At 48.0% G+C, this 16298-nt stretch overlaps 1 protein-coding gene across 4 annotated transcripts in view; it reads right to left on the reverse strand.

The window, feature by feature from the left end:
• Positions 1–214: 214 nt before the first annotated feature.
• The window catches only part of Gabbr1 (gamma-aminobutyric acid type B receptor subunit 1), a 28334-nt gene continuing 12250 nt past the window's right edge, over positions 215–16298 (reverse strand). For 3 of the 4 annotated variants that reach the window (XM_005087199.4, XM_013126093.3, XM_013126094.3), the window contains 12 exons: positions 12302–12544; positions 11712–11775; positions 10463–10540; positions 7863–8013; positions 7266–7398; positions 5630–5746; positions 5440–5547; positions 4832–4925; positions 4116–4243; positions 2599–2727; positions 2304–2447; positions 215–1694 (listed from right to left, as the gene is read on the reverse strand). In XM_005087199.4, coding sequence (XP_005087256.1) covers positions 1521–1694; positions 2304–2447; positions 2599–2727; positions 4116–4243; positions 4832–4925; positions 5440–5547; positions 5630–5746; positions 7266–7398; positions 7863–8013; positions 10463–10540; positions 11712–11775; positions 12302–12544 — 1563 coding nt within the window. In that variant the 3' untranslated portion in view covers positions 215–1520. Of the gene's footprint in view, positions 1695–2303; positions 2492–2598; positions 2728–4115; positions 4244–4831; positions 4926–5439; positions 5548–5629; positions 5747–7265; positions 7399–7862; positions 8014–10462; positions 10541–11711; positions 11776–12301; positions 12545–16298 lie in introns of those variants that run through there. The other variant, XM_021223676.2, reaches the window with a different exon arrangement.

Consider the following 16298-nt stretch of genomic DNA (forward strand, 5'->3'; position numbering starts at 1 on the left):
CCACACTTTTAACCACCAATGTCACCACTCACTAATCAGGGCCTTAATCTTGTCCTGCTTTGCCCTGCTAAATCCTGTAGGGATCAATCACGGGTCTCTTTGCACCTCTCCACTTCAAAGCCTTTTCATTAACTCCGAGCCTGAGAGCCTGGGCTTCTCCCTTCCTGGCGTGGAGCCACTCGGCTCGCAGGATGGAGGATGAGGTGCAGAGTCACACTGTTCACTGGTTTATTGGGATTCAGGGAGATCCTTCCCCAGGAGACACCACAGTGTGAAAGGGACATTGCCTCCCGCCCCATCAGTCCATCTGTCCACGCCTTCGTTTGGTTAGGATGTGGACCTACTATCCACTGGAAACAGCCTCCAATCTGTACCCGTTTCTTTTCCCTTAGTTCTGAAAAATAATAATAATGATAATAAAGAAAAGAAAACTAAGATGCAGTCTTGAGAGATGACTGTGTGGTACACATGAGAGCAAGGAATTCAGGGGACATCTGAGGGGAAACATAACACCAAGGAGAGGGTATGGGCAGCCCAGAACACACCAACTGGGGAGAATGTGCTTAACTATGTGCATGTTGGGTGCACACGACTCTGTTGGAAAAAGACACGGCATCAAGGCAGGTAAACAACTGTAATCCAAACACTCAAAAAGGTTGAGTGAGACAGAAGACTGCCGTGAAGCCAGCCAGGGAAACATATACACACAAAACACACAATGACGTTAAGACGCAAGTAAGTAAATACAGAATGCAGTGTCACACAAGTAAAACACAGAAAGACGTGACATGTGTACATGAGGAAGACAGCTTAGTGTGCTCAACATACCATACACACCTATCCAAGCACACCACAGCACATATCCATAACCACTGCGCACTCACAGGTGCAGGGCACTCAGAGAACGCAAGTGATCAGGCAGCACGAGAAAGCACTCAGAAAATATGCACTCAGAGGGCGGGGTGCGAGGCTGGAATCAGGGGCACACAGAGCAAAGAGGCCAAGAGCATGTGGGCCTGGGTAGGGGTGAATCCCCTGAAGAAGCAACATTTAGGGAGAGGAAAACACGGGATGTATAGGGCAAGGACGGCAATGAAAGGACATTCTGATGCTGAGAAACGGAGAGGGTCCTGCTGGTGTGGGAAGAACACTTGTGGGGAGACCCCTGCTGCTAAAATCGCAGGAGTTTCCGTGGTAACTATACAAGACAGGCTGTGGGAGAAAAAATATGGTGAGCTGCCCCTCTGGGGTTATGAGTGAACAGCTTCAAGCAGGGTTCAAACTAAACTGTGAAGCAGTGATACAAAACTGTATGAGTGAATAAGAGAGAAGACGGTCTGTTTCCCAAGAGTATTGGAGACCCAAATAACCTCAGATTCACAGAGTGACGTATATTTATAAGAGGAGGATTGGAGCATGTTCTTCCAGCTGGAGACAGGAGTCCTGGCCCTCCTCCCAGTCCCCCACCCTCTTCCCACACCCTTCCCTCCCCTACTGGCCGTATCCTTCTTGGTACCCCCTCACTTGTAAAGCAAATGCACTCGACTCCCATCACAGCTAAGTCGGTCAGGGGGCTCCGAGGGTCCCCTGGGAAGGCCCCCAGAGGGGTCCGGGGGTGTTGGGGGGTGGCGCCGTGAGCGAAGCTGCTGCCGAGACTGGAGCTGATGGCGCAGTTCAGAGACACGCTCCTCTTTCTGGAGGGAGAAACACAATTGGAAGAGTGGGAGGAACAGACGGGAGGAGGGGAAGGGAGGACAGGCATTAAAACGAGATGTACAGATGAGAGCGGAGGTTAAAATGTGAATCAGGAAAATTACAAAGAAAGCCAAAGAATGTAAAGGCACCAAGAGAACAGATCGAGGAAAATAAGTGAATTCAAAAACAAAAGAATAAATGGCAGGAAGATTGCATCAACCAAGCTGGAATGCCACCCTCCACCCCCAGCGCTGCACTGGTCTCTAACTACAGCCTGGACACAGCGGACACTGTGGGCAGTTGCCTAGAACCGATCTGCTGTGGCTACTTGCCTCGCACAGCAATGTGAATGTGGGCTACAACCGCTCACAACGGCCTCCCCCTGACCACTGCCAACGACTGCTCCTTTGCCTCTGGAGGGCTGAATCTGCAGGCACCGCTCCACAGCTTCCTCCCTGCCCTCAGGCTAACATGAAATTTTAGTTGAGACTGACTCTCAACCCTTTCCCTTGCAGGGCTTATGAGATCCTCTGCAAATCACCAACACTTGAACCTGTATCTAAGGCTCAACTTCCCTTAGACATGGGCCCCCAGTTGTCACCACACACCTCAGCAATGATCTTTTCCAGTTCACGGTTCTCTTTCTCCAGCAGCCGTGACTTCTCTTCCTCGTTGTTGTTGGTGGATGACCCTGTCTTCATGGTGTCCTGTGCTTCAGATTGCCACTCCCCTCGGGTAATCAACCTACGCATCTGGGAGCAAAGGTTGGGGCCCTGGGTGGGTGGCTGAGCAGGAGCTGTGTGAGTGAGCAGCTGGTAAAGGGTTGGGCGTAAAGACAAGCTGGGCCAAAACAAGGAAGTCCTGGTTCTATCTAGGACAGGCAGGGGGAGAGCCGGACCTCACCTTGGGCACAAAGAGCACAACCAGTGTAATGTAGGAAGAGAACACTATGGCCAGAGAGGCAAAGGCAAAGGCTGCATCCTGCTGGCTGGAAAGAATCATGGTGACAGGAGCAGTGATAAGACACAGGACCTGGAGAGACAGCATTTGGGAGACTCAGATCTAATGCAGGGTTTCCTTTCCCGAAGAGAGAGCCCATGAAGACACACTCCTGGGGAGTGCTCCACAGATTCAGGAGGACCCTCAACTTTAAATAGATAAAAAAAAAAAATCAGGAATAAACTACCAAACCGGTTCTCAGCTCTAGATCAGTGCTTCCTTCTAGCTTATCTGTGTATGTTATATGTGTGGTGCAGGAGCACATGTGTACACACGCCTGTGAATGCATGTGCATATGGAGGCTAGAGTTGTCATTCTTCCTCTACTCCAGTTTTTCATACAGAGTCCCCCATTGCCGGAGGCTGCCTGGTCATTGAGAACTGAGGACCTAGCACTGGGATTACAAGCACATGTCATTACACCCTGCTTTTCCTGATTTGTGTTCTAGGAACCAAACTCAGCTCAGTATGTTGTCTTGAAAGCATCAGGATCTATCACCCCAATGCAGTGCTCTTTCTAAACTGCTATGCTGTTATATCCTTTGAATTGAAACATCCCATTCCCTAAGAGAGGGAGACATGTGAAACTCCAAAGACTAAGGAGGACCATCCCCAATGTTTCATAAGCAGTAGCTAATTCCTGGTGAGAGAGTGCTTTCCTGTGGAACTGCCTGCAAGCTGGGCAGGGAACTTGAGGTGTGCACTTACCATGAGCCATCACCCATGCTATAGTGGACTTTTCAGATGGCATAAATGCCATTAACTCCCTCATGCTCCTGTAGTGACCTCAACAAATGCACAGATTCTCCAAGTATGAAAGTTAGTTTTGTCAACCTGACAGAGTCTAGATTCTAGACTCTAAAATCACACAGGTGATTATCAATAAAGGATTGTCTAGATCATGTTGGCTTGGAGGGATTATCTTGATTTCTATTGTTAAATGATGTGGGAAGACTCCGTCACTATAGAGGGTGCCAAACTCTAGGCAGGAGGACCTGGATTGACTGTGAATAAACACGTATGCATTTATTTCTTTTTGCTCTTGACTCTGCATGAGTAGCTCTGTCAAGTTCCTGTGTTTTGACTTCCCTCATTGATGGAAGTGTGAGCTAAAATAAGTTCTTTCTCCTCAAAGTTGCTTTTTGCCTGGGTACTTTATCACAGCAACAGAAATGAAAGTAGGATGCCAAGTTAGACTTTGATAAAGTCATTTCTTCTGTCTATTGCGATGCCCTATCTAGAATGAATTGACATTTGTTCATGTCTCCATAGGAATGTCATACAACAATGACATTACAAATCAGATATTAACCAGTGTTTTATGACTTCTACACAAATGATTTCAGATCTAGTTTCCTAATTCTTCTCGTCCTACCACCTTAACAGTTTCCAGGTCGAACACCAGGTGTCAAGGGAGCTTACCGCAACATTGTAGATAGCCATGCCCACAGCCCTGTGGTCGTTGATCTTTTCAGTGGAAACACTTTTGGTCTCATATGCAAGAAAGATTCCCAGTAGCAGCAGCAGCCCCTTGTAACCATAGAAAATGCCTAGGACAACAGGAAAGCATCACCTGGGCAACAGGACCATCACACTCCCTACTCAACCCTCTTCCTATCTTTGTCCTTCATTTACTTCTGCTCTTTGTAGCTCCTCTGTGTAAAGGAAGCCTTCCTCTCTATCTGACATAGCAAATTCTCAGTGTGGCTGCACCTACCTGGCCCAGACCTCACTTCAGCCTCCAATGGAGCAGCTAGGAATGATCCAATAGATGCTACACAGTGTCTCAACCCTTAGCCCATCAGGCAGGAACATGCTTTAACTCACCGTGTGGATTTGTAGAACGGAGGAATGTTAGTCAGGCTGAAGAGAAGCTAAGCCTATGATCTTACAACCTTGGTCTTACTCTCAGGAGCTGACCAGTCACAGATGGGTGGGTCACTCACCTGCCCTGGCCTTCTGCTGAACATCACTATTCACAGCAAAAGTCCAAAGCTCTCCTACTCTTGAAAAGTTTAGTGCAATGATAAAGGCATTGAAACTGGCTCCTCTCCCAATGGTCCTTCTCCCCTGGCCTCCTGCTGTTACCCATGCCTCCTGCCTCCTCCCTCTCCTCCTTCAGCCCACATCCCACACACCAAGCCACGTATTCATCTTCTTGGAGCTGCAGTGCTCCAGCTGAGGCAGGATGGAGACATCAATGTCCTCCTTTGGTTCCTCCTTGGCAAAAGTCTGAGGGAGGAAAGGAGCAAAAGGATGCATGACTGAACTCTTCTCCAGCTCCTCAACCCCCAGCCCTGCCTGTTTTCCCGAGACGCGGTACTGCACCACATCCTACTTCAGGCCTGGGGACATTCTCCTGAGCACACTAGAAGGGCTTATTCTCCCCGTTCCCTGATGGTTGGAAACCCTACACATCCTCCCAGACCCCTGATAAACCAAGAAGCTTCGATAAGGCTCCACCCGGGAAAGACGGAAGAGCCCCTAATCTAAAGAAAACTGAGAAGCTCTCTCCCTGAGTTTTTAAAGTCAGGGTCTCACTATGGAGACCAGACTCAGAGATCTGCCCACCTCTGCCTCCTGAGCTTTGACATTGAAGGCACGCTGGAATTAAAGGTATGCGCCACCAGCCTGGCCTTCACTAAGTAGCTGTATCCTTCAAGACCACATATAGCCCTGGAAATGCCAAGCTGATGGGCCCTGCTCAGCTTCCCAAGCTCAGCAACTCCTCTCAAGTGGTAGATACCTCGATGGTTCGATGCAAGGGATCCACAATCTGCCAGATGGCAAGAGTCAGAACATCCATGCCCACCAGCAGGCCTACTGTGGCATACAGTTTCCAGGGCTCTAGGGTCTGAGTAGATATCCAGAGAAGACGGGTCAGAAAGGTCTTCTCTATGCCTGGGATCAAAGGCTGGGTCTGGGAAGTCACTCACCTTCCTCCATTCCTTCTTCTCCTCTTTCTTTGTGAAGACTGTGTGGACCCACCAGATCTTGGTGAACATAGAGCCATAGCCCAGACTAAAGCCCAAGCCCAGGAGCCAAAGGCGGGCCTAGAAAGGAAGAAAAGACACTGGTAATAGGTGGGCCTGAGCCCATGCTGGATGGAGCTACAGGAAACAATGTGAACAGTGACCAGGTGGCAAAAAATAGGCAGGACAAAACAAGCAGAGTATGGAGGGGAGGGAAGGGAAGGGAAGGGAAGGGAAGGGAGAGAAGGGAAGGGGAGGGGAGGGGAAGGGAGGGAGGGGAGGGAAGGGGAGGGGAGGGGAGAGAAGGGAGGGGAGGGGAGAGAAGGGGAGGGGAAGGGAAGGGGAGGGGAGAGAAGGGAGGGGAGGGAAGGGAAGGGAAGGGGAGGGAAGGGGAGGGGAGGGGAGGGGAGAGAAGGGGAGGGGAGAGAAGGGGAGGGGAAGGGAAGGGGAGGGGAGAGAAGGGGAGGGAAGGGAAGGGGAGGGAAGGGAAGGGAAGGGAGGGGAGGGGAGGGGAGAGAAGGGAAGGGGAGGGGAGAGAAGGGAGGGAGGGGAGGGGAGGGGAGAGAAGGGGAGGGGAAGGGAAGGGAAGGGGAGGGGAGGGAAGGGGAGGGAAGGGGAGGGGAGGGGAGGGGAGGGGAGGGAAGGAAAGGGACTACAGAACCAGAGTATTCTTTTAAAGCCTACTGATCTATCTAGCGCCTACAGTTACCACCTCCGAATGTAACTCAGCACAGACCATCCCCTGGTCTCCCAGGCCCTCACCTTCCCTGTGCCCCAGCCAGCTATGCTGAACCACTCAATCTGCCTTATCTACTCTCTTTCTGATCTCATGCATCAAACACCACCTCCTTGCTGAGGGCCATTCAAACATGGACCATGAGCTGCTTCCCTTCTCTCTGTCCACAGCACTTTCTACAGATCCCTCCCTAGATGTTATCTCCTAGTTGCCTCTCTCCTGCTGCATGCTGATCCCAGTAGGAACAGACACTTCCCGAAGGCATGAGTGTGCGTGTGTGCACACAGAGTGCGATCAGGACAGAAACACAATGGAGGACAGAAACGGAAGGAATCAGGGAAAGAGTGGGTGCCTCGTTATAGTAGAGAACCATTCAAACATCACTGAAGCCAACTTTTCCCCACAGTCCCAGAAACTCCTTGGGCCAAGAGTCCCCAGAGGCCCTCCTCCCTCTGTAATGATAAGTCCTTTGCCCTAACTCTATCTGCTTTGATTCTGCCTTCATCCTTTCAAACTCCAACCGAGACTCCCACGGGAAAGCCCAGTTTTGTTTCTCAGCCCACACACCACAAACAAGCCACTATTGTTCATAAGTTCCGAGCGCGGGCCCCTTCCTTTGTCTTCAGTACTTCACGGCTCTCCTCTTCGAGGCATGCCTAGCAACCTTGCAACCAGCCAGAGAAAAGGCCTGGCACCCCCAAAAAAGGGACAGAGCCAGAGAGAAAGAGATCAAAAGGGTGGTGCTAGGGGGAAGACAGGACAGGAGACACTCGTCAGGGAAAGAAGAGAGACACGGGAGGTGCTCCTGAGAGGACCAGGAAAGCCATATTCTACAAGGTATAAGCTGGCTCACCATCTACTCACCTGGCAGACAAACGGGAACTGGCCATTCCCTATGTGGTAACCATCCAGCCCAAGGGGGAAGACAGCAGCTAGTGCCAGTGAGCAGCCCACAGCAGTCAGATTGTTCAGGTTGGGCTGGGAGTTCTGGATATAACTAGGGCAGAGGCGGTAAGGGTGGGAGAGAAAGCAGAATTACCCCATCTCCTCCAGGGAGGCTTGGCTCTCCAAAAATGTCATCAACAGCATAACCCTATCCCTAGGGCGGATAGAGGAGACAGACTGGGAACAGACAGAAAGAATACTCAGGATAAGCTGCTGGGCCACAGGTTGGGACCTAGGGGAGCACAGGGCTCCTGCAGCACAAGGCCCTAGTAGCAAACTCTAGTCAAAGCCCAGGATTGTGCACTGGGCCTCACATATTTTTGCCGTTTTAGCTGACTTCTTTAAAGCAAGGGTAGGGGGTCATGCCTGGTTCTCCCTTACATTTTTTGGTGAGTCATCACTCCACACTCTATGACACACAGCCTTGAGAGCTCTTGTTTTCTTACTCTTCAGGAAGTATGGTCAGTACCTCAGAGAGGCAGCCAGGCCAAGGATCAAGTCAGAAGAGAAACTTACCGAACATGGGAGTTGTAGATGTTAAAGGACAGACAGACAACAGCAAGAACAATGCCCAGGCTGGAGAGAACTGAGACGGAGATAAAGAGTTTCTGTGACAGGAAACGGAATGTCTTGATGACCAGGGTCTGGTCAGCTGGGGGAGACCCTCCTGCATGGCACAGGGGAGGAGGGGAAAAGAAAAAGAAGGGAGGACAGTGGCATGAAGGCAGGATAGGAGAAAGGGGTGAAAGGCCATCTGCTGGGCCATCAAATGCACTGAGGGGCTATGGCAGGCAGAATGCTGGAGGACACTGGGAACCTTGAGAAACAACCAGAAAATGAGAAGATGGGGTCTGTGATGAGGGTCTCTTGGGCTGCATGTTCATTTTGTTTGTTTTTATTTTTCAAGACAAACAGGATTTCTCTGTACATCCTGGCTGTCCTGGAACTCCCTTTGTAGACCAGGCTGGCCTGCAAGTTAGAGATCTATCTGCATGCCTCTGCCTCCTTAGTGCTGGGATTAAAGGTGTATGCCACCACTCCTGGCTTTGATTGTTTGTTCTTTTTGTTTTGTTTTTGTTTTTGTTTTTTTTGTTTCTCTGTCTTACAGGGGGAGGGGGGCTGGGACAGCTACAGAAGGGAACAGCTGAAATAACCCTACATAACATCCCCTGCTGCACTATTAAAGGTGCAAAAGACAATTACAGAAGCAGAAAGCCAGGAGAGCCTCAGAGTATCCAGTGTGCTCTTCTAACCTCCAGGAAAAGGCACAAGAACAACCCTAGCAGGGTAGTATTCCCCAAAAGTGTTTCCATATTATTAAGGGAAAGCTCAAATTTGTGTGTGTGGGGGGGGGGAGGATGATGACACAGAAAACACCTACTTAATTTCAATTAAAAAAGAAAAATTATAAAGTTCAATTTAGGCCAGGCAGCGTCTATAACTGTACAGAACACTGCCCTAAATTCAAGCTACAAAAATAAATAAATAATAAAAATGAAGCAAAGCACAGGCATGTTAACTCACTCAGTAACTGAAGCAATGCTTGGGGGACGGAGGCAGGAGGATTGACACAGTTTGAAGTCAGTTTGGTCTACAAAGTAAAAGTCTGTCTCAAAATAAATAATAAAATAAAATAGGGAGCTGGGAAGATGGCCCAGCAGTTAAGAGTACACTGCTCTTCCAGAGGACCCAAGTTCAGTTCCCAGCACCCAGGTGGTAGGTCACAACTATTTGTGATCCCAGTTCCAGGACACCGATGCCCATTTCTGGCCTCAAGCACACAAATGGCACACATACACATATATACAGGCAAAATGCCTATAACACATAAAAATAATTAAAATTAAAAAGATGGAAGAGGACCAACTTCACAAAGTTGCTCTCTAATCTCTACAAGAACACTATGGCATACTGGCCACACAGCATGCATGTGTACACACACACACACACACTTCACTGGGCAAGGCAGGAGCAGGTGGCAGCTGCCTTCAATGGCCTTAGCATCCTTCCTCATCAGTAGGAACTTCCCTTTTGCTTACCTCCAGTATCTTTCCCATTTCCCGTCATTTAGCATACCAAAATAACTGCTTTCTTTCCCTCTTTAAAAAACAAAGTGCATAGTAGGGCAGGTGTGCTGGCACAGACCTTTAATTTCAACACTCAGAAGGAAGAGGCAGGTGGGTCTCTGTGAGTTAGAGGGCCAGCCTGGTCTACAGAGCGAGTTCCAGGACAGCTAGGGCTATGCAGTGAGACTCTTTCTTAGATAGATAGATAGATAGATAGATAGATAGATAGATAGGTAGGTAGGTAGGTAGGTAGGTAGGTAGGTAGGAAGGAGAGGAGAAGAAGAGAAAAAAGAAAAGAAAACAGAGAGAGAGAGAGAGAGAGAGAGAGAGAGAGAGAGAGAGAGAAAGGAAGGAAGGAAGGAAGGAAGGAAGGAAGGAAGACAGGAAGACAGGAAGAAAGGAAGGGACCTGCAAGGTAAGCTGGGCATGGTGGTATACACCTGAGATCCCAACACTCTTGAGACATAGGATGAAGGTCTGACTCAGGGAAACAAACAAACAACAACACAAAAACCAGACACAAAAGCTGGTGAGGCGGCTCGGGGCGTGAAGGCCCTGAGGACCCGATGATCCAGCCTGATGAGTTCAATTCCCAGGACCCACATGGTGGTAGGAGAGGCCTCCCATGAGTTGCCCCCTGACCTCCATATGCATACAAAATGAATATATAAAATTCAGGGGAAAACAAACAAAGCAAGTCAAAAAGAACAAAGGGCAAAGTAGATAATAAGAAGGGTATGAAATTTTGCTTCCTCTACTACAGGCTAACAGCTATTTTCCTGATAGGGACCTGAAGTCCCCCCTGTTCCTAATGTATCAAGGCTGGAGGAGAGCTTCCGTTTCTCTGCGCCTCTGTGTTGCTTTTAATTCCCACTCATTGCAGCAGAGCCAGGATGACCCTTGGCCTGTTCCAGCTTTACATCAACTGGGCCCCCCCTTCTTGGAGGCTGTGTTCACTCCCATTCCTCTGCCATTCCAACCCAACCGTACCTCGCTCCCTCATCCAAAAGTCTGACAATGATTATTCAGAAGGACCAAAGAAGAACTCACCAATCCACTTATCTGTTTTGGACCAGGAAAGGGCATCCTTGGTGCTGTCGTAGTAGCCAATCTTCTTGTAGCTGCCACCTGAGCAAAGGACTGGAGTTGTCATGGGCAGGGAGAAGCCACCCTAGGCATTTTCAAGCTTCCGTTTCCCTCAAAGTTGCCCTCCATGTTTGCATATAATGCCATTGACCTAAGCAACTGAAGGACCCAAAGTGACCTGGATGGGCAACTTCACAGCAACACAAGGTGGTTCCCAAGGCAATCTGAACACCTGGAATAACCCTTCAGGTATTTAAGGCTCTTAGAGGAAGGCGCCTTGCAGGTCTACCACCTATTCTATTGTCTCACACCTCTCCAGCAACGTGTCTCTCACTTTGAGTCTGGCTTCCAAAGCTTTAAGCAATTTCTGCCTAGTCTCCCTCTTATGATGGAGAGAATTACAGGATCTTTTTTTTCCCCCAATGGCTTTAATTTTAGAAGCCTCTCTCCCTTTGGCTTGGGTTCTAATGCCTTGGATAATACACATCTGCCTCTTAAAGCGCCACTAAGGGAAATGCAGTTGCTCCCAAGGTGTCTCTTCCAGAAGGGCCACAGTTAACACAACTTTCCTTCCAAACACCAACTCACATCCACTGCACCCTGGCTGATGTCCAGCCTCACTTGTCCCATATACAAAGAGAGCTGACAGGATTTGGTGGCAGAGGTGGGGGTAGAGACAAACTTTTCACAGGAGGCTAAGAAATGGGCCTCTTGGCCACGCCACAAGAGACTGAGTTCAGGTGGACCTGAATGATTAACCCACAAAAGCTCTGTAGATGCCTCAGTGCTAAGCTATATGGAAATGCCATCTAGAAAGGGCCAGCTATGTGTACTGTTCTCACATAGCAAGAAACTGAGAGGATTCCCTTTATAAAGAGCCAGCTTCCTAGGTTCAGCTTTTCTTGATCTTTCAGGACACACATACAGCTCCTAATCCCTCAACCTAGCCTGAGGCAGGCAACTTCTGGGACTAAAACTAAAGCCACTGGGAGAAAAGAAAGGCTCTTTTTAATCCACATGCCCCTTTGAGAGAACAGAGTCACTGCAAAAGACCTACCCAAGACTGTTCTTTTTATCATTGTCTAAGGCCTGACGAACAGTGCAAGGTAAACAAAAAATACCAGGTCTTATTTAGATGCATCGATGATCTCCCAAGTGAGCACTCGGCTCAACCCTGCCTGCCCCTTCCCCAGCCTCTCAGGCCTGAGCTCACCCTGTAGCTGCTCGATAAGTGTCCATGCCATCCGGGAGCCACTGGCATCAAAGACCACATGGCCCTGAGGAGAAACATGTGGAGGAAGGCAGAGGGTATAAAAGCAGGAGGAAAAGAGAACATCAGGGATTCTGAAACCTTCTGTTTTTGATGTAATTGAGCTTCTGAATGAAGGCTATTTATGGCATCTGCTGCATATAGGACACACCCCAGATGCACATACCCTAGATTCTGGGAACAGCTTTCTTTTGAGAAGCTTCACCCTTGAGATCTGAGTGAGAGAGTTCCCAGAGAGGGGCCCAGGAGCAATCACACAACCCTATTGGACACTAATTTCCTTACTTTAAAAGGGATGAGGAGATTAATTCTTGAGTTGTTAATCTCTTTAAAAAAAATCCTACACTTCTCATCTGACCTGTAAACACCAGAACCAGGTTGAAAAGCAATAGAATACAGCGATTCTTTTCATTGTCATCTTTTCTGGTTTGGGGATCCCTCTTTCTATAGCCTGTGACTAAGAAGGTGTGCATCTAGGGGCCCTCCAAGGTGTCCCTTACCATGGGGTACATGACAAAGCTGCTGTAACTCACAGAAACACCCTCAAAGGACGAGGAGTTCATGGCCCGGTAGATTTGGTCTGTAATGGTCTGGTTGTTGTAGTTAAAGTCCTCCAGGCGCACACCCGAACGGCCACCTCCTCCAGAGGTCTTGTTCAGGGCTAAAGCCAAGGCCCAGATGGCATCATAGGCCAATGGTGCCTCCTGGAAGCCTCCGGTCTCCTCAGGGTGTCTCTTCAGCCTCTTGGTTAATTTCTCCACAAATTCCTGAGATGTCTGATGAAGAAAGAACAAGAGGAAAGCATTGGAATGTGTGTGGGCACAGGGGGAGAGGCTTCAGTTCTGGCTCAGACACCGTGACTCGAGCGGATGGTTTGTGTTCGTGTTGTCGGGTAGACCATATGTACAGACAAAATCGTTAGCTATACCCATGTGTCTATCTTGGGTTGGAAGCTACAAGACTAAAGCGGGGATTAGCTGGGTCCAATGGTCTTAAGAGTGTACAGCTGCTAGCTCAGAACTACAAACAACAGAGAAATCTGATGCATAAACACTCTGGAAAATGAATGGCAAAGGAGAGAAGTAGACACAGAGCCAAGGAGGAGATGGGTATTGCAACGAAGAGTGGCAGAGCTGGCATTCTCCCAACCTTCAGACTTTCACAGCAGAGTTGACCCAGGAGCTAACAGCTCCTCCAATTTTGAAAGATCCAGAAAAGGCGACACCACAGCCTTTCTCGGTCTGCCTGCAAACCAGGAGGATTGTTCTTTAGGGTGCTAACGTCTTGCTACCCTGGTATGACTTCTGTTTGCTGCCTCCTTAGACTGTTGACAGCCATCAGAAATACCCTTCGCACAGTATGGGTCCATATTCAGTCCTACTCACACCTCTCTTGGCACTCAACCTTTTCCCAAGACATCTAAAAAGAATGGTAATTCCTTAGACTCCTGGATGAAGAGACCTGGCCATATATGTTGCAATGACCATGCTTGTCTTTCTGCTTCTGGGTGAATGAATTCCTGAACCTCTCAGCACTGCCATTCACATAACAGAGAACAATCAGACCATCCATCCCTTCCTTACCACCCAGACACACATAGGAAAACGTTTAACTTCATCTTTGCAAAACACATGTAAGACATAGATTCACCACAGGTAACTGTTTGGATTTGGAACATTCACAGGTATGCTCTAGTGTAGGAATGGTACCTGAATGAATAGTCTTTGCTCCTGGACAATGAGATGACTCAGCACATAAAAGTACCTACTGCCAAGCCTGAGTTGGAGTCCTGGGACACACACAGTGGAGGAAGAGAACCAATGTCTTAAGGTTATCCTCTGACCTTCACATGTGCACCCTGGTGTGGCACACATACACAAAATAAATGGATAAAATACATTTAAAAAAATACTGCTGGGCAGTGGTGGCACACACCTTTAATCCCAGCACTAAGAAGGCAGAGGCAGATGGATCTCTGAGTTTGAGGTCAGCCTGGTCTACAGAGCAAGTTCCATGACAGGGCTATGCAGAGAAAACCTGTCATGGGGGAAATTTTTTAAACCTTGTTCCCATGACCCCAAAACATGTTTTTTTTTCTGTTCCATTTTTTAGAAACAGCCTGGGCCTTGAAACACAAAGGTCTAGGCTCAACTCATAAGCATTAGTACCTAGCATTGCACACAGCTCGCAGTGGACACACTAAAATCACCCCCTGGAACTCTGTGCACTTCATACGACACTGTAAAGGTAGACACAAGGCACATGTACCCACAGAATGCAAAAAAAACAACAGCTGGCCCAAACATAAGTCATGTGCTTTGGGTGACAACAGACAGTTGATGAAGATCACCAACTGTAACCAATATACTCATGGTGATGGAATCTGATAAAGGAGAGGTTATACATGGAAAATACGGGAACTGTGGACCTTTCAATTTTGCCGTGAATCTAAAACAGTAACATCTTTAAGTAAAAAGAAAGTCCATTGGATGGATAAGTAGATGAATGGATTCTAATTCTAATTAAACCACTTACCTACTAAGAAATCTCAAGCAAGTTATTAAATCTCACTAAACTGGCTATTCGGTTTTAAAACGGGAATAATACTGTGTTAAAGAGCCCCTGTAAGGATTAAGTAAGAACACATAAAATGCTGAGTATGAAGTCTATTACACTTCTCCCTGTGAGTTTCCCTGGTTGCACCCTCATCTTTGTTCCCAATGCTCAGGCCTGTAATTCTGGCCCAACACCTTACATCTTATGGGTCTCATTTACTCTAACACATTGTAGTTATGTATGACCACTGATCTCAAATTCAAAGAAACAACAGTGGCAGCACGTGCAGTCCAAGCTCTTATGAGGCTAAAGGGACAGACGGTGGGGGAAATACAGACACATGAGTCTGAGACTGTAAGTTCAAGATCAACCTGGGCAACACAGTAGGTCCCACCTCAGACAGACAGACAGTGCACAATAGTGTACATCTGTAATCTCAAACTCAGGAGGCAGACAAAAACAGTAAGATCTCAAAGAGGTGATTCAGAGCTACAACATAGTAAGACTCTCATCTCAAAAAGGGAGATGGGCTGCAGAAATGGTTCAGTGGTCAAGAGTGCAACTCTGGCTCCAGGGGATCTGATACCTCTGGCCTCCACTAGCATCTCCATACATATGCTCAAATATACTTAAAAATAATAACATAAAAAAAGACAGAAGAAGAAAAAAAAGGATACAAAATTAAGCTCACTTTTCCCTCATACTCCCACACTGTCCAGTGCATAAGACAGAAAAGTAGACTACATATTTCAAATCAGCAAATCCTCTTAACCGGCTTGTTCTAATGTCTCATTAACACTGCCCCTCTATATACACGAGGAGGAAAAAGAGGCTGATGATGGTGGTGATGAAGATGGTGATGACGTAGGGGGTGGTGATGGTGACAGCAAACATTTGTACAGTCCTTTGTGTTACAGGCATGAAGGTCAATGCATTTAATCCTCAAATGTTTTAATGAATGGGCTCTATTGTTATCTCTATCATGGAGATGAGGAAACAAAGGCACAGGGTCCTGCAACTTGCCTGAAGTCACACTGTAGCAAGTGACGATGCTGGGATTCAGGCCCAGGGTGTCTGGCACCAACCAGTTGCATTTATTGTGCACTGTCCTGAGCTACTTCTGTGCTGAAAGCCTCTGCAGGTACCAGTGCTCACAGACAGCATCGAGCTAACACTTTCTGAGCAGTTAAGTCCTTCAGCTTTCAGGTCTAGCCAATCCTCAGTTCAAAGTCAAGATTACATCAGAAAATCACCATATTGGGAAGGGATTAATCTGCTCAGCATGATATTATCCCCAGATTCTCAGCTCACTCAGGACAGCACAGCTAGCCAAGAAGAGCACTACCGGAAACCATGAAAAAACAATCTTTCCCCCTTGAGTCGGCAAAGATTACTGTTATACTTCTCTCTCTCTCCCTCTCCCCCGTCTCTCTCCTCCCTCTCTCTTCCCACCTTCTCTTAGTGGAAGGTGTAGGGTTGGATGTACATGATCTTACACCTGTAGCCCAGGCTGGCCTCAAATTCTCCATTTCCCAGACATGGTGCTTAAAATTATTTCCCTGAACCAGGGTTTCTCAACTCTCATACTGCTGCCCTCCTTAGCAGGACAGTCTTGTTGCTGGGGGCTGAACTATGAACCATAGGATATTTAGAGGCACCCTGCCTTTGCCCTCCAGACATTGCAACCTATAGTTCTCATGGGTGACCAGATCAGCAGCATCAGAAACTCCAGAAGGGAACTTCAAGGAAAGGTTCAGTAACCTATGTACTGACCTAATCTTCCAGGTGGTTCTGATGGAAATTTGGGGAATGGTCCAAACACATCTGAGGTAAACCTTATGGGGATTAAGACACCTCTGCTCTTTCTCTAAGTCTCCAGGGTTCTGCCCACTCCACCCTTACCCTTGTCCCGATCTACTTCTTTTGATGCTGTTTGGACTCACCTATAATCTTCCTAGCCACTTGAAAAAGCTG

The sequence above is a fragment of the Mesocricetus auratus genome, unplaced genomic scaffold, assembly GCF_017639785.1.
Source record: "Mesocricetus auratus isolate SY011 unplaced genomic scaffold, BCM_Maur_2.0 Super-Scaffold_100027, whole genome shotgun sequence".
Lineage (NCBI taxonomy): Eukaryota > Metazoa > Chordata > Mammalia > Rodentia > Cricetidae > Mesocricetus > Mesocricetus auratus.